This window comes from Synchiropus splendidus, chromosome 14 (assembly GCF_027744825.2).
Source record: "Synchiropus splendidus isolate RoL2022-P1 chromosome 14, RoL_Sspl_1.0, whole genome shotgun sequence".
Classification (NCBI taxonomy): Eukaryota; Metazoa; Chordata; class Actinopteri; order Syngnathiformes; family Callionymidae; genus Synchiropus; species Synchiropus splendidus.
In genome coordinates this window covers 13,211,382-13,229,829 of record NC_071347.1, presented here as the reverse complement: position 1 = coordinate 13,229,829, position 18,448 = coordinate 13,211,382, and the positions used below count along the sequence as shown (strand labels likewise).

Below are 18,448 nucleotides of genomic sequence, written 5' to 3'. Positions count from 1 at the left end.
TTCAAACACATTCCGTCTAAAGCAGAAAGCTTTTTATGACGCCACTATCCGCTCCATTTAAGGGTTCTTTCTTTACATCGTTCTTTTGTTCCCCCGCGCTCCTTTATCCCCCCTCATCCTCATCCAATCCCCAACAGAAGCGCAGTGTGTGCCTGTGAGGTTGAAAATATGCCATTAGTCAAATATGAAGTCACTTTCTGGGGTTATTAGCAACATAAATCTGCGGTTCAGTCGAGGGGCAGGGAGAGTGAGCGACGCACGGAGACAAGAAAAGTTAGTCCGAAACTGAGATGCAAAGCTGCAGCTGCTTTAATTTACCCAGTGCTTCTTTGTCCCTGAGAGAAGAGCAGAGTAAGTGTTTTAATGAGTGAGCTCTTCAGGAATACGAGGGAAAGACCTCAGCTCAGTTCTCACACTGCAACATTTGTTTACAGTGGAACTTAATAAACTGAAGGGGCTTTAATTATTTTTATGTAATGGTCCTTTATTTGTTAGTGCCAGCTGGGAAAAACATCAATTTGTAGGGGGACACAAAGGCTCTTAGAACTTCAGTCTCCCTCAGTGAATCCAATAATAAAGGAGCTGAGACCAAGTTGTGTGCAATGGCCCTTAATGTCATGATTTACTTGTCGCAGTAATGGACTTCAGTTATGATGTTTTTGTGGCGATTTTTCTGAGAAAAACTGGGCAAAAACAGTCACGTTCAAGTCCACCTCCATGATGCGCCACGTGTTTTCATTTGTTTTGATGTTTCCACTTCCTTTCATTACGTTTGATCACGTGAGAGTCCATCTTTAAAAAGAGATCAGTTTTCTGATGGCGTGGCTTATTTACGTATAGAAGAAACCCTGCAATAGTGTGCCAGAAGTCTAAACTCATCAATTACAAAACTGCTCCCTTTTTAGTGATGCACCCCAGTAATATTAAAATTATTCCTCTTACATAGCATTTACCCAACAAATCAGTTTGTTTCGAGATGCACCCAAATTGATAGGAATCGTTCATTGTACCATCGAACTACTGAGAACGTGTGACACTTGTTTTGCAATTGCTCAGTATCTGCTTTATTGTGAGATGATATTGAAACTATTTATTTAAAAATATAAAGAATCTGGTTACTCTGTTATTAATACCCCAAAAAACTATCTCAAATTTTGACTCTAAAATCAAATACTTATGTTATATTACAAACCTTATTATTCTTTATATAGAATTCATATTCAGTTATTTAAAATTCCAAAATCATGCCCAAATGTCACTCAATTTTAAATAGTTAAATTACACTGAAAAATATAAAAAAAACCAAAATAATAATAATAAATTAGTAAATAAAGCTGAGTAAACAAACATCAATTCTAATGAAATATTGTCGTCAGTCCTTGAGTCAACTCAAAATTTGGCTTTGCATTTTAAATGCTTGACATGACCTAGTGCACTGTATAACAAAGCGAGGGAAAATTAAACATGCATGTCATTTTAATTGACTTTCATCCGTGAAACGAAATGTTCAATGAAATTAAACATAGCTGGCTATTTCATAAGTCATTTTGTCTCAACACATGCAACCATCGCTGATCCAGCTCTGCTCATCCGCGTGATGCCATCATGTGCTGAGGCATGGAAACTGAGTCGACCCCAACATATACATGCGATGCCCTCCAGCCACAAACATACACATACATTACGTACGAATGTATAGACACTATCTTACAGCCCATATGACCCAAATAACACTCTTGCAAGTAACGGCAGTCAGGATTGGTCGGTTCTTATTCTGCCCTGTTGTCGTGGAAACAGCAGAGTGGAGTGCAGGGAAATAAAGGTATTGTTATTTCTATTCCTAACGTGCTCAGGAGAGACCGGGGTTATAACATCCCTCAGCAAATGCAAGGAATGGTGCATTTTCTGATTTAAAATGCGGAGGAACTGTATACCATGTGGGTGTGTCCGTCTTAAGCAACGGTTTGATCCGTATGAATGATTGCACGGCTTTGGTGCTTTCAGGCGGTTGTCAGTATCTTTGAATGACTCATGAAAACGTGTTAATCTCCCAGTGGAAGTCGTAAGCCGGGAGGAGGAGAAGAAAGAGACGAGTGGAAGCGGAGAGGAGAGATTTCCAACAGCGGCAGTACGCCTCTCTAGTCTAATTTTCAATCCCGTCTGAGGAGGATTACTTTCCTTTCGCTGCTGACACATTTGGGATTCATCCACAAGCTGCTGTAATATGTGTGTGTTAAAATGCCTCCAAAAGAATTCACTAATATACCACTATCACGCCTCAGCTGAGGCGATCCTTCATAATGCAGAGGACAAATGACATATCTTGGTAAGTTTAGTAGGCATTGACTCGCTGTTCTCACTGACCACTGTACTGCATAGTTAAATCTTGTATCATCTGACTGTGGAGACTTGGGAATAGGTGACATTCAATGCTCATTAGTGACCTCTGCTGACCAAATGGAGCAATGCGCCCACAGGTGACAGGATTAATGTGCGTTTCTTTTCGGAGCATAAAATACATTCCCAGCATGGGGTTTAAAAAATAATGAATAAAATAATTGGCTGTATAATAATGTGTATTGGTTTAGTCTTTGACTGTTATCACACAGTGGATGGCTGTGTGCTTGTTACAGCATTTGATTTCAACTACATATCTCTCTTTTTATTTTGTTTTCATCAACCAAATTTTGCCATATTCTTGACACTTGACAATAACGCTCACTCATTACAGTGTATTAATGCAGAAGCGGTGTGTCTCCCAAGGCCATAAACCTCTGACGACAGCACTTACCAGTGAGTAATGAAACTTTGTGAAAGGTTCCCTCCAACTTCCCCATTAGAATGTGGACAAAGCCATCTTTGGACAGGTGGCCGGCCTCTTTGGAGCTCTGGTCGTAAACCACAACTTCCTGCTTCCTCCCCAGCTCCACCTGCATATGATACAAAGAAACATAAAAACAAGGCGATGACTTTTTTATTGACAGTGTTGGCTGAGCTTAGGGTGCAATAAAACAACATGAGAGGGTGATGAAGAAATATATATATTTATAGGACACTGACTTCAGGCTGCCTTTCAGTCACTCATCCTGCACTTGGTGTGTATAAAAAGGCAACTGAATCTGGAAGTAGCTTCAGCCATACAAACACAACAGGAGCCACAGGTGATTTAAAGGTTAATGTAAAAAAAAGATAAAGCACAGAAGCGTTAATAAAACATGATCAACCAACATAGCTAAGACGTTTATGGTGCAGGAGTTGCTGATGGTTGTTAATGCAATGGTAAGACGAGAAAGACGCATCATTACAAACATGATGTGATTAAATTCAGTACGATCCGAATGAGTTACTGTGCGCTTCCTTCACCGAGGCTGTGTTGTTCTCCGTGTTGTCAGGCAGGCTTTGGTCACATGACCAGGCAGCGCCTACTGCAGCTCTGAATCACTGCATCACTAAATTGCCACTGGTCAGGGATGCGATGAGAGGGAGACGGATGAGGAGTGACGAGGAAGGATGCAAAAAGAAAAGAGGAGGGTGAGCTCACGAACGACGCAAGTGGAGTAAAGAAAAGCGAAGGAGCAAAGATGAAGACGGAGACATAGTTTATCTCAACATGTGTCACTTTAAATCTGACAAACAATACCACCTGGCTTCCAGGCAAATCCGCACTTTATTCACCATCAAATTCATTCTGTACACTGAAAGCCACAGTGACATTCAATGTGAGTGTGTGTGTGTGTGTGTGTGTGTGTGTGTGTGTGTGTGTGTGTGGATGCGTGTGTGTGTGTGTCTAAACCGTGTCTGAGATGAGTGGACGCTAGCTGCATGAAGAGAGCCTGATTATATTTCTGCTTACAGAGCAGCTGCAGGAGAGAAGTGCTTGGGTGGACAGGTGATTTACACTGGACAAGGTCGGCTTTGACTTAACACTGATCTCAAATTCAACACTGAACCATCTGCTGGGATGCAGTTTTGTTACCAACACATGATGAGTTCAGGCTGAATACAGCTCAAAAATAAACAGCCACATTTCAGCCTTCAGCCGCTTGCAATTTAAGTTTAATACGTTTTTGTTTCACCTCAATATCCCCCTTCTCAGACACCCCCTGCCACCAACTTTTAAAAACACTTGATAATTTTGTCTGATAATCCTAACGGGATCCGAACTCATTTAGGATCCTACATAAGGATTATGAGCCTTCAATAGTGCACCCACAGTTAATGAGTTCGCATTCAATTTCACTTTATTATTAAAGAAAGGCTTTGCTGAAGATCTTGAAAATGTGTGTGAAGAGAGATAGAAATGCACTATTATAAAAAACTGATGATTACCGTTTAACACTTTGTGTTAAGTACTGACTTTATTATACACATTTACTTTGGAGTACCAGCTACTTAAGAGTGCAGACTTCAACTCGACTCGTTAAGTTGTGAATATGACGGTGGATTTGGTCTGTGAGTCATTTTTAGTTGCTCCCATTATGTCAATATGTGACTGATGACATCACACCCTCAACTGGGTGTGTGACATGCTGCAGTGCAGGAGGTCAGTGAACCCCGTCAGTGCAGGGCTAGATGTCAGGCTGCAGCAATGTTACGATGCAGGAGCCACATCTGTCTGCAGAGCGACAACTTCCTGCTGTAGTGTAGAGTAGTGCCACAATTCTGTCGTCAAAAGAATGAAGGGAGAACAGGCAAAATCAAAGGAGGGCAGGAAAGAAAAACAGTTACACAATATCATTACGGTTACCGTCATAAAAATAATTATAATTAAATCAAACTTCTGTCTTCCTCATATTGGGGCCAGCTATAGGTGTGTTTCGTACTCAGCACTTTTCTAGGAATCATCAATGCTTGAGCAAGAAAGTCAATCATTGGCGCTCTAAACTCCACAGCAGCTATGCAGCGTTGACGTCTGTAGCAACTGAACTTACATCTACATCCATGTCTACGATTATGCATCAAAAAAATTACAATAAAAAAAAAATAAAGTAAAAAAAGTGTCACATTTCTGGCCTACTCCTGTTTATTTTATGGAAACAGCATAGTGGCTATTACACATGACATCATCACCAAGTTTGGGTAACGCTACACCATCCATTGACACCTTAGCAGCAGATTCTTCTCATGCACGGTGGGTTGCTTCTAAGGTCTCTTGACTGTAAGACCACTCCTCAAATCGTAGCACACTTGGATTTGACCTGAATATAAATGACTAAAACCCTCATCAAAATTAACTGCTCACACTAGCGAGCGTGCATAGAGCGACTTCATTCACATACATTGTCTGTCTAACATTAGCTCAGCTCAGTTTCATGCTGTTACAAAATCCCCAGTGACAGGCTATGACCTCTTTTTTTGGCAGATGATTTGTTACTTTAAGACTGTCACACTGGGGGGACATACATCTTTTACTACTGTATAGACCCCACAGTGATGATGTCACTGACTGGCATGGACAGCTGCAGCTTCTATGTGCGTAGGCTAGCCAAGTGCTGGCATTTAAATTTGTATTTGTGAAGTTAAGTCAGTACAAACAAAAAGTTCTTACCTCTAAAAGTTAAACAAAGAGGAGAAAAATAGATTTTTTTGACCACAGGTTGCTTGAAAAATTGCCTCAGTTTCTCCACAAATTGTAAATATGCACCTGTATTTTAGATTCATTTCATAAATGCATACAGGGTGTGAGAGTCGTTGTCAAACAGCTAGATGTTAAAAACAAACAGCTCATGCCATGACCTCACTAACACAAACACGCCATATCCGGGTATTTGGAAATACCAGCATAAGCCTCGTTGTCTCTGAGGCAAAGAGACAGAAATATGAATGAAACATTAAAAGTTCCCAGAGTTTGGCCCTGGGGTAAGAGGGGAACATAATCCTCAGAGTGAGTCATTGACAAAGCTCAGCAGCTACTGTACGGTAGTGTCCCCTGGCTCAAAAGATGGCACTGTTACGGTAAAGGATATGGTTACAGAAATGGAGGTAGTTTCCACACATCACTCATTTTACCGCCCAGTTGAGATGTGCTGTAGACAGCCAAATAGTGCAGGAATATTGACGTAAATTCCCAGTTGAGAAATTTGAACAATTGGCCGGAACAATAAGCACAGAAGCACATTTATCATACGTCATTCTGTAACAATACTTCATAAGCCATCATATGATAGAGGGGCTGTGTAAGTATTCACATGACTCCCAGGAGGGATTATTCTAAGGGGGGTGTGCATGAAAACCATTGGTTTAATTTTGCAGCCCAACAGAGGAAAGAACCACTGGCATTGTCAACAATATAACTCCAGTGCACGGAAGGACAACGGTATTAACCACTCATCACAAATGTAGCAGCATAAACAAACATTACTTTTTGAAATATCTATATTGCCGACTTAAAATATCGATACAATATTGTGCACAATATTATCGATTATTTGGATATTTGAGCATATCTTTATATATTTTACACGCCCACATCATAGATAGAAGCCATTGTATAATGAAAAAAAGATCCTTAAATCTACACCATTTTGACAATTTTAATAAATTAATATTCATTCTGTTCAACTATTAGGAAAATAGCTTTTGTTTCATGTCATTTCTGTCACTAATCTTACACAATTTAAAGTGATGGAGGTTAAAGATGAACTGGGTAGAAGACATTCTGGGTTGGACTGTAAGAATGGTGTTGTTAAAAAGTGGGATTCCATTCACATTTAAAGGTGGAGGTGTAGTCACACCATAAAATGTTCAGTGTTGTCATTTATTAAAAAAACATTACAGAGTCCAATATAAGAGTTGAAACTAAAAATCCATGAAAATTCAGTCCGTGTTTTGAAGGGCTGCAATGCTACATGAGACTCTCAGCTTCAGTAGGTTGGTTTTAGAGGGGTCAGTGATTCTTAATCTGTTGTTGGTTCCGTCCATCAGTATGTCCATGCTCAATATAAGTTGTTTCCCAGGTCAGTCTGGAGGAAGCAAAAACCTCTGGTCCATCTGTCAAGTCTGTATGCCCCGGCAGTCGCCGTCACAGTAGCGGGGATTAACCACTTAAGCCAAGACACCAGCCGTCTGCCAACCAACCTGTCAGACAACAGCAGGGAGGACGCTGCACCCCTGCCAGTATTACTCTGTCAGCAAAGGTCGAAGCTGAATTCTGGATGAAGGTTTACACTTAAGAGCGTCACACAGTTAGGACGACCAAGTACGTAAGCTGCTGCAGTGATCATAGATGCCCAGTCAACTGAAGCATAAGCAGCCTCCATGAAAGAGGGTGAGCACAGCGCCCTGGGGGATGCAGGCTATTAGTAGTGAATGGGATGTGAGGCAGGAGGCAGTAGCCCATCATGAATACCCTCAGTGCTGCTTTCCCGCTTCCTGCATTCACTTCCCTGAACAAAGATCCACAATGGTGTCCTTTGCTGCCTGGGATGGCTGAGATTGCTCCCAGCCACGCTTGGAACCAAGCAGAGGGGCAGAGTGGATGCTGTGTGTGTGTGTGTGTGTGTGTGTGTGTGTGTAGAGGGTTAGCTGTGAGCCGGCTTTAACACCACACAGCCATTCAGCACGTGCCTCTCATATAGCCTGCCAGTAGCCGTAGAAAAGGATGATGTCATGCCTAACCAATGACAAAAGAGTGTCGCCCCGTCAAGCCTTCCTCTCTCCCCCGATTGTTCCAGTCTTATCCAGCTGAACATTAATCTTATCCTCTTTACGGGGGTGTGGATGGGACTCACCAGTAATGGGGCATCACCAGAGAGTGATAGAAAGATGAGATGAAAGTGACGCTTGACATGCCATATTAATTCCTACTAACAGCCGAGATCTGATTGTTAAGTCCACATATAGTTTAAATATTTGTCAGCACAGTCCACATATAATGGTGTTGGGGCTTTAAAGAAGGTTTGCGTCTAATTATCAGCAATGCAACCATATAAAGAATATATTTGACACAGATACACTGAAAAATATCCAGGTTGACTCATCATGACCAGGGCCTCCATTATTGTTTTGAATATCCCTCATTTAAGATCAACTTGTTAATGGATCAAATTCCAAAAGTCAGTTATAGTTCATCAATTGAAGGTGACACTTTACAATAGCAGAACTGGACTTTATGAGGAATAACTCCTGAAAAGGGTTCTCAGGATTGTGAATGAGTCATGCAGGTGGAATGTACTGAGGCAGCTTGGGTGTTAAAAGACTATTATCTATGTAATAGTTGCATGTTTTAGATGAGGTGTTTAAGGCTAATATAGACCTGTAGGTTGAATTGACTGTTGACTTGAGACACACCAGGAGTATGTAGAGTTTCATCGACATAAAGCGAACTCACGCTGCAAAGCAATAATCAAAGTTATTGTAAACAGCGTGTGTTCATTTGGAGTGTCATGATGGTTGGAGAAAAATCAAAAGGAGAGAAAATGTAACTCAGGCAAACAAGAGCAATAAATAATAAGAATAAAAAGCCCCATCACATATAATGAAGTATTAGTGTTGTAGTAAAAGAGACTGGACTTTTATTTTAAGAGTCTCGGCCTCAGTGCATTTTCCCTCTGTCTTGTCTGGTTCTTGGACTTGGCGGACACGGTATTTCAATTCAAGACCGGTCGAGACTGACAGAGACGACTGTCATAATTGGACAGTATAATTAGTAAAAGAAGGATTCTAGCTTTTTATTCAGCTTTGCATTTATCAAAGTGATCCACAAAAGGGCCACAGTGGGTGGGTTGTCAGGAGGATACCCAGACACCAATAAGGCTTGGTAATTATGACGTTTTTTTATAGTGAACATTGGGTCACTGTTGTCACTGGTAAAATCCAGTCAGTCTCAACAAGACACTAATGAATACTTTAACATGATAAATTACTGGCTAATGTGCTGCAAATATACATATGAGTACGTAGTTTATTTAGGGTAATAAATGTTCCCTAATCTAAAGTGTGACTGGATAAACTTCTGCTTCTAAATGCCTGTGATGGTCATCAGGTAGTAAAAATAGACCTGACATTAAACTACTTCTAACCAGAGAATTTATGACACTAACCAATCACTGTCACTACGCCCTTGACCTTATGATTCAACTTCCTTAAAATAAAATGAGGAAGGAATTATTTACACACATTAAAAAAGTATTTTAATCCACACAAAATTAGTCGAACATTTCTATTACGGTGCAGAAGCTTGAACGCGGCTTCTTGCTGCTAGCAAGGCAACAATAACAAAGAAGTGCTATTTTTAGATTTGGAATTTTAACCAGTTGTCACACCTAAGATGTCAGTGCATTAGTGAGTCAGTGTCAGGCTTCAGTATAAAATGTTTCGCAGAATCTGGAACTCTCATTTGTGTTTTTCAACCTTCTTTGTTGCAGGCTACAGTACATATAGCTTCCGTGTGAGACACAGACTTCCATCGCACACACTCACACAGGGTCTTCTCCTCAGTTTCAAACCGCATCTAAAAATAAAGCAGTCGACAACATGCGGTGGGTGGACCAGGGATGGAAAAAAGGCTGTCATATTTCGTGGAGAAGTCATGGAAAACGGGAGGATCCGATTTCATGGGCACTGATAAGCAACAAACCTACACTAAGCGTGCCTGTCCAACAAATATAGCTTGTGGCGGTGGCTCGGACCAGAGCTGAGAACCTCAATCCAGATCAGCGCGGTTGGGTTAGGCTGCCTGCTCAAACAGTTCATGAAGATGTCAAGGGCAGACATGCGGTTTTACGCTTGCAACTGTGACTAGTATGGAAAGCTTACATTCATTTTTACAACAGGACTATGAGAACGGTTCTCTTCATCACTACGATGAGGACATATACATCCAAGTAGTAGATTTTTTTTTGACTATTTAGGTGGGATGTGTTCAAATGGCTACTGGACTCCTACTGTTTGCAGTGTATTGTTGTGTTAAGACTTAACCAGTATTATGTGTGTTGTCATTGTAGTTGGAAAGGTTCCAAAACATTAGTATGTTCTTTACAGCATTGAAAGCTCTTTGATGCTCTGGGCCTTAAAACATTCACAAGGAGCCACCCACAATGAATACAGCACACACAGTGAAACAATGTTTATCTAAGAATACAATGGCTGAAGACGGCCAAGCATTTATTGTCCCTCACCTGATTTTCCCTGTAAAACAGAGCATAACTTCTTACCTTAACTTTGCCATTGGGCTGCAGCAGCTCAGTGACTGACACCTTGTCCTGCTGCAGTCTCCTTTTCACCAGTTTGGAGCAGCACACGTTGATGGCGCCTTGCACGTGGGATGCATTGTACTCAGAGAACGTCCTGCTGTCAATTACCAGCAAGCGGCCTGTTCCCCTCTGGATGAGGCTCGCCAGGCGCTTGATATCCATGGTGCTCCTTTTGTTGAGGCCCTTTTCTCCTGCCATGGTGGTGCCCACTCGGGTCACAGATGTGAAACGCTAAAGTCGGAGCTGAGAGAAGCTGGAGAAGACGTGGTGGTGTAGCTGATGGTCGTGGTCAGTGGTGGGGTGCAACCACCTGGGCTGGTCCGGAGAGATTCATGGTGCCTGAGAAATCAAAAAAGAAAAAAAAACCATTGCAACGGATTAGTTTTGGACACATGTACGAAGATAGAAGTAGTAGCTATATTTACATGTATTTAAAGCAGTCGCATCGGCCTTTAATGAACCGTTATCTTCACTACGCAGAACAAATAACCTTAACGCCGGACATGAGCGTCACAGCTATTTAAAACCCTCAAAGGGCGCTGGAAATGATCAGGCTTGAGATCTGAAGGAATATCAGACATCCGAGTACAAAGCCACGGTCTTAACTTAGACATGCGCAACAATAAAATGTGGCTGTCGTGAGTGTATACATGCGTGTTGAGGTTAGATGATGTTGATTGAGAGTCTCCTGAGCAGTAGCTCATGAAACAGGAAACTAAGGACGTGAGATAAATTAAGCCGGGGGAATTCAGAATGCAAGTCTGGACACTGGCAAAGGCCCTGTGTGACATCCTGTGTATGCGTTCAAGTATGTGTGTTGGTTGCTAAGAATCGTTCATGAGCTCGATGGATGCCACCTCCCATCTATCACCACTGATCACTGATCTCCGTCCGCTCGTGCCCAATTGGTCATTGAGCATAAACCACTTCAGGCCACGTTCAGTTTCCGTAAGCGCGTCGGTGTGATGGACGAGGGAGTGTCAACGTCGCCCATAGAATGAAGACCTGTGCTCCCCCCCCCCCACACCTCGATCGGCCAGGTGTCATGCGACAAGTGAGAAGGTCAGAGTATGAATGCGGTTGTGTTGTTTTATTCATTTGCAGGCACGTGGGGTGATGAAAAATTAACCAAGCCCTTCTCGTTTACCCAAATGTCTAAATGGGGTTTGAAACCACAGGGGAAAAGCGAGAGTAGATGTGAATGAGAAGTACTACATTTTGATTGCCCAAAAGGTAAATACCCAACATAAATTAAACATGACATATAGAGCTATATCACTGCACTGCAGCAGCGAAGGGACATCTAAATTTATTTTGTTCTTGCCTTGATCAGTGTTAAATTTGTTGCGACCAAGCAACAAAAATAAGTGCGTAGTTTAGCATTCAGTGTATTGCTGTCATAATGAACGTGTGACTGGGTCACTTATACTTCACCGGCTATGTGGCTAGAATGGGGCCAACTTACATTGGCATTAAAAAAAAATATTGGCTGAAAAAAAGAATGTAGGAATTGAAAAACAGAATATTGGCTGAAACATTTTTGTATTGAGGTTAAAAACTAGATGAAAATGGTATTAAATAAAAAATAAGTATATATTTCTATAATTTTTTTTTTTTTTCTATAATTTTTTTCAATGCCTATATGCTGTTTTTCAGTCAATATTCTTTTCAATGCAGTCTATGTAATCCAATGCATGTATGTGAAATCATTCACAACAAATTTCAGTGAATTCTCCACAGCTATTTTGACAGTCTACGACTCACCAACGAAATTATCGTGTTGAAACCTTAGATTTGTTGTTTTTGTAGAAGTGTTGTTTTGAAAGGAATGTTTGGCAAATGTTGTTTCTCACTTAAGTCTTTGATGTGTCCGTTTCGAAATGTTCCCATGCTTAGGATGTTTCAGATTGTGATTGGAAAGCCTCGGTCATCTTTCTTTATACATGCGCTTGTGTGTGCATGGAAAAGAAAGCGATGACATCACTACTAATTTAATAATCCGTTATTACAGTTGACTACATCGACTTGTTGTTAGCTGTTGCAGCCCTATCCCGGTGTAACAAACATTCTCAAGCTCTCTCTCCTTCGGGTATCTAAGGCTACTCCAGACAAATGGGGCCTCATGAGCTCCATTTGCAAAGCCCTATTATGACAAGCACACCACCAAAATGATGGGGGGAAATGAACACAAGGTAGGAACTGCAACAGATCAGTCCAACCTTTCTACAAAGACAATGGGAATTTCTAATTCTCTTTTTAATAGCCATGGGTCATGACCCCTATCACCTGATAGGGTCGATAGTGTGTAGGCTTCTGAATATCCCTCAACTTTAGCTAACTAGCAAAAATCAGTTTACGGTGAAAGGATAAATTACTTTTTGGATCAGTAATAGTGCTTGTCTAGTAATTCCCACTTTGACTGTGTCATCTCAAAATTAGAAAACCTAGCAAAAGTCCCCTTGCGTAACATGCGGCAAAGTAACACGCTTACATACAAACAAGATAGACAAAAAAGCATGTATTTTGTTGAACTAAATCCCAAGCAACATGTCCAACTCTTAGACACAAAATTATTTCTATATATTTTCCAGGGTGTCAGAAGCAAAGGAGGAAAGAAAACATTGGAAACTTGGAGAAAAAATAGATTGATTCTCATCATATAATGGGTGTGGCGAAAAGTATCAAATCTGATGTTCAATAATTAATGACACTCTATAATGCACAATACTGACTCTCTTTCTAAATGTACAAAACATATAAACACTGTCATCTGATAAGAGATGATTGGCAAAATGATCCATCAAGCAGAAGGCACGTAGAAACAGAGTAAGTGCTTGAAGGTATGTCAACACAGGAGCAAACCAATTGCTTCAATCAGCAACAGTTTCAACAGGACTTCTGACCGTGTTGTCCAAATCTTAGATGCACACATGCGTCTGCTGCCTGGCAACCTAACTGATGCAAGAGCAACAGCACAGGAACATGGAGGAAAATAGAGATCGACAGTAGCAACTGTCAGCACTGTAAACACAGGCTGCAGCTGTGTGTATGTGGGCTGTTTTGGGCGTATAAATAAAGATGTTCAGTCATGAAGGCTAAGCACAAAGTACAAACAGGATGCACATTGTTAAAAGCAACACACACAAACCATTTTAATCCAGTTAATCTCAGAAAATCTCTCTTTCTGTTGCAGTGATGACTGAGGTTAATGGCAAAGCACGCTTCTGTGACCTGCAGCCGCAATGCACATTGACATACTGACATTTCCCACATAACATTCTGCAGGAGTCAAGCCGCGTCACTACTGGTAACACATTAGGACCGATTCCATCACCTGTTATACCGTACCTTACTTGGAGCCCATATGCCAGGCAGATATCAACACAGCTTCGAGGGGTCTGAGTCTCCCTTCTTCTGCTTCCCTGCTGCTGAGCAAAACATCTGACGCTGCATATGTCTAATGGCGACTGCTCCAACCCACCCTCTCTCACTTCTCTCTCTGAATCCCTCCTTCCTCCTCTGTCATTCTCTTTCTTGAGCTTGTGCAGTGAACAGGGATGGGGAGGGGAGTTGTGTGCAGGTTTGAGCTACAGCTGGTGGGAGACTTGCTCTGCATCTTCCTATGACACCACACAAACTCAATTCTGATAGTGGCATCACCCACAGCAATCATATTTTCCAAGTCTAAAGCATGACAAAAGATGATTAAAACATTGCGACTATTGCAAAACAACCATCAGAGAAGCTGTGCGCAGTAAATTATCCCAGGCTGCAATAACAGACAGGGAATTTTAAAAAGAAGAAAGATCCGACCGAGAGGAGGTAGCAGAAAGGGCAAACAGGCCCGGAGCAGATTCTGTTGTTGCCATGGAAACAGACCGGTCAGGGTGATGAAGGGGCAGGGGGCGATAGTGATGCTATTGGTGCTGATGCAGGATTAGGCGACATGACTGAACTACAAATTCATTTCCCTGTGCAGCTCTGGAAATACAATGCAATTCACAGAACAATGTGGCGCTATTATGCTTGCTTGTGTTTTACTACTTCATTAAATTGGTCATGGGCTGATCTCCTGGGTTTATCATCCAAACCTATGGGAAAAAGGGGTTAAAAGAGCTGTTTGACTTGCAATAATAGTGACTCTGTCTCGTCAGAATTCACTGTGACACTGATGTGAGGCAAAGGATGCATGTTTAAAATAAGGCAATACAAAACTGTTGCTTAGTGTTAATGTGTAACAGGGATAATATTAGGTGCCTGTTTGGTAAAGGTGCTTGGTGGCATCAATAAAACAGACAAATATGGCACCTGCTGTTATTGAGACTACAGTAAGTGACAGTCAGTTCTTCTTAGATTAAACGCTCCTCACAAGTATCTGACTGTAATTCATGATAAAAAGGTAAAGTCAGTTTACTTTTTAACGCCACTAATACCTAGTTTTCAGTTAATACTCAGTTTCTTCTTCATTAGAAGAGATACCAGTTCTGTTCAGTGTTTTTAGCTCAGCTGGTAGCATCGGTAGGAAGCAATGCAATCCATGCAGAATTAAATTAATGTAATAAGATAAAATGAAATGTTTCTTGCGGCCCATGAAAAAGGAACAGTTTTCTTCACCACTGTCAGTTACAGCTCAGAACAGGTTGAACAGTAGAAAGTGCACACACTTGTGCGACTTTGCAAAATCCAAACAATGCAGTTGTAGCTCGACGACAGCGAAGGGGAAGAACCAGATCAACTGGCCATTCTGGTGGTTTACCATTCATCTATTTGAGGAATTTGAATGTGTGAGTTCCGTATAAAGGTGACATTAGTTCTCATTGAACACAGCAGCCGTTAAAAAAGACAAGTTGTGCGGTTTACTTTGCTGATGTACCTATACCGGTTCCACGTTCACATCAAATTTCAAGACAAATAGTTGCCTTGGTCAGGCATTTATTGCTTGCTCCCCAATGCTTTATAGAATCACAAGATGAATACAGATTTTCTTTGCATCACCTCAGAATCAGAATCAGAATCAGAATCAAATTTATTGCCATGGTCAGTGGGGAGCCCACTAACTAGGAAAGTGTTTTGGAAAGTGCTGATAAAAAATAAAATACGTGGACATCTGCCATGACTGTGTTGATAATATCTAGACAGCTCCGTAGAAAAAAACCATGAGGCAGCTTATTAATAGCATATCAGATGACAGAAATGGATCCAAACACAAATAGAATGAAAAGAAGGAAACCAGCAGTGATGCAACACAGGTTATTCATTGATCCCCAAAAAGAACGTCACCTTGTGTTTTTACAAAGTCATGATTTCCTGTGAGCTTTTTTCTTCACTTAAAAAAAAAAAAACTTTCTTGAGGAGGTTTGTGTTGCCCTAAACATCGATTCCAACATGAAGGTTGAGGAGCAATAACTTTAAAGTATTTGTGGATTATTGAGAAAAAAAAACCTTCTATTTGACAATTCTGGTGAATGCAATTTAAGTTAGCTCTTGAACATTAAAGGTGAACAATATTGGTAGTGTTGTAGCGCTCCTTAAGCAGAGGAGTTCCTTTAAATTCAGACTTGAAAATGAAGTATGTCTTAATCCTGCTATTTTTAAAAGTGTAAATATATAATTTAATTTTTAATGTTTTATTTTTCTTTAACTAGTGTATTTTTTTCCTGGGCCATATACTTAAGTCATACCTCAGGAAAAGTTTTAGGATATGCCCAATGTTTGAATAATAATTGATAAAATAAGAAACACCTTATCAAATAATATTAATACCGAGGCTGAACTACACAAAATTACATAAAAGTTGGACAAGACTGCCACTTAGAACGGAACCAAAATTGCACTTTTATTCACAAAATATGAATATACTAAATCAGATCTTATTTTAATACCTTAGATTGAATAAAAGCAATAATTCTGATGGAAAAATTCCATGATATAATATTTGATCTTTTATTCCGGTGAGGTCCATTCAGTGTATGAAAAGTAATGTCTAAGCGACCATTAAAATGAAAAGTATTTTTACATTAAAGTAATTTCAAGTCACTATGTGCCACATAGTCACAGTACATCACCATATTCATTATATTATAGCAGCTACAGAAGCTGCCTGCTTGTAGCTCTGCTCTTGGGTGGCCAGCGTTCATTCTGTTGCATTAAAGACTGGTGAACTAATTCACACTGCTCTCATTCTAGCAGCAAACAATGCATCTCTCAGAGCATCTTATCCACATATACCATGAAGTTTACTTCATATATTGTCCAACAAAAGCTCTTTACCTTCAATTGCCTCGAACTGATCCTCTCCTAAACAAAACAAGTCAACACAGTTCCTGGAGGCATTGCAATAGTAGGTCAGCGTGTGGAGCAGATGGCCAAAGCCCCTATTCCGTGTTCCAAATATCATTTTAATATATAGTGTGGGTTGTCTTGTTCAGATGTGTGTCTTTTTTTAAACATTTTTAATCATCGCATATCAAACACAAATCTCTAATGGTGTGACAGTAATCCGTCTTTAACTACATACAATAAAAAACATGATAAAAAGCCGCTTCTGACTCACCTGCGATTAAAGACTGAGAACTAGGCGAAAAAACTAGGTCGTTCAATGAAATAATATCGCATATGCAGAGTTGTGTGGATACAAGGGAACGTCATGCAGGCGTGTCGGGAAGAAATTACTACATTAAAAAAAGATTTACAGCGTGATCTAAATATTGTCATCACTGATCAGATGGAAAACGGCGAGGAAATTACATGATATAGGACAAAGACATAATGGAGGCTGCTTTGTAGCGATCAAAATAACAAACCATGTAGCGTCTCTTATGAATACTAATATGAACAAACATAATAAATAGTCAAAGGGTGAATGATAATAATGGAAACAGAAGAGAACAGCAGAGAAATTCGAATAAATGGCGAAGGTGTTATTTGGGTGAGAGCACGCTTGTTTTGTTGTGACGGTGTCATTGACGAAAATGTCCGCGCAGAACGTGAATAAATAGTTCCTACCTTTAAATGAAGTGGCAGGTGGCATAAAAGGCAAAGGTGGGTATTAATTCAAAACAACATCTATTCCATGGTAACACGGGCGACGCGCGCGTGGACGGCGGAGAAGCATTAGCGCACCGGGGGGAGGAGGAGGGAAGGGTGACGCTACCGCGGCTAACCGGAGTTAGCTGCGGGGGAATAGCAGCACATCCCACCGCTTCAAGATGCTCTCACCTCGGATTCCGCGGGGCTCCAGGGTACGGTTAGTCAGCTTGGCTCCATGAGTGAGCTGCACGCGGCATGGTCCTCCAGAGCCTGGTCCGGGGGGACGGCACAGCTGACCGGTGGTCACGGCGAGACATAAAGCCCGGTCCGGTCCAGAGACGTTTCCACTTAGGTTCCCCTAGTGGAGGGACTAGCTTAGCACCGCTAACGGGGGAGTGTGACGGGGGCGAGGGGTGAGTCGCAGAAGGTGCACTTTAGCACTTCCATGAACCGGAGCGATGATGTCATGGCACAGCGGGTAGAAGAAAAAAAAGGAAAATATTAGGCTTACGTCACCGGCGACCAATCAGCGTGCGCGGCTCACAGACTCAGTGACGTCAGGGACTAAATACACGGATTAAAGGCACAGTCCGGTCTTTTAAAGGAAGCGGCTAAATGGGATGGAAAAGCTTTCACAGCCAGCAATCTAAAATAAAAACATCAATACAGCCCAAATAATTCTAAAGCTAAAGCATCGTTGCACTATTATGAATGTTGCACCATCAAGGAGAAACTACACTTTAAGAGCTGTAAATTTTTTCCTCTCCTGGGAATTCAAATTAAACAGCGCAAAAAGTAAATTTAATACATGAAGGAAGAAACTAGGGGCTTCCCGAAAATTCTACAGAATAATTTGAACAAAAACAATAATTTTTGAACACTACCAATAGCAGATAACATTTTAGAATTTGTTAGTGTGTCCTTATTTTTGTGCTCTTTTTGTATTTTCTCAATACGTCAAATTTGGACTTCAAGTTTACAACTGGATTCCAACGCGCCACTTAGTGTCCCTTTATTATTTATGTGTTTGCATGTTATAATATAGTTACCCAGTCGACGGAAGACTTACCTCAGGAGTGTGGTAAACTATAGTTTAAAAATTAAATATAACTTCGCAGTTATAAAAAATAATAGATTTAATGAGATGAACTACATTTGAACCTTGCTATAGATTTCCAGCAGTCTAGAGAGTTATATATTCATTTCGAACTGTTACCTACAATTGA

General features: G+C 40.9%; 1 protein-coding gene across 5 annotated transcripts in view; it reads right to left on the bottom strand.

Moving 5' to 3' along the window:
* dusp8a (dual specificity phosphatase 8a) overlaps positions 1–18,434 on the bottom strand; it is a 38,705-nt gene extending 20,271 nt beyond the window's left edge. The window contains exons 1-3 of one of the 5 annotated variants that reach the window (XM_053885983.1): positions 18,292–18,434; positions 10,155–10,532; positions 2,792–2,930 (exon numbers count right to left, since the gene is read on the bottom strand). In XM_053885983.1, coding sequence (XP_053741958.1) covers positions 2,792–2,930; positions 10,155–10,391 — 376 coding nt within the window. In that variant the 5' untranslated portion in view covers positions 10,392–10,532; positions 18,292–18,434. Of the gene's footprint in view, positions 1–2,791; positions 2,931–10,154; positions 10,533–13,541; positions 16,727–16,746; positions 17,166–17,198; positions 17,370–17,411; positions 18,230–18,291 lie in introns of those variants that run through there. The other 4 variants (XM_053885981.1, XM_053885982.1, XM_053885985.1 and 1 more) reach the window with 4 other exon arrangements.
* Positions 18,435–18,448: the final 14 nt, after the last annotated feature.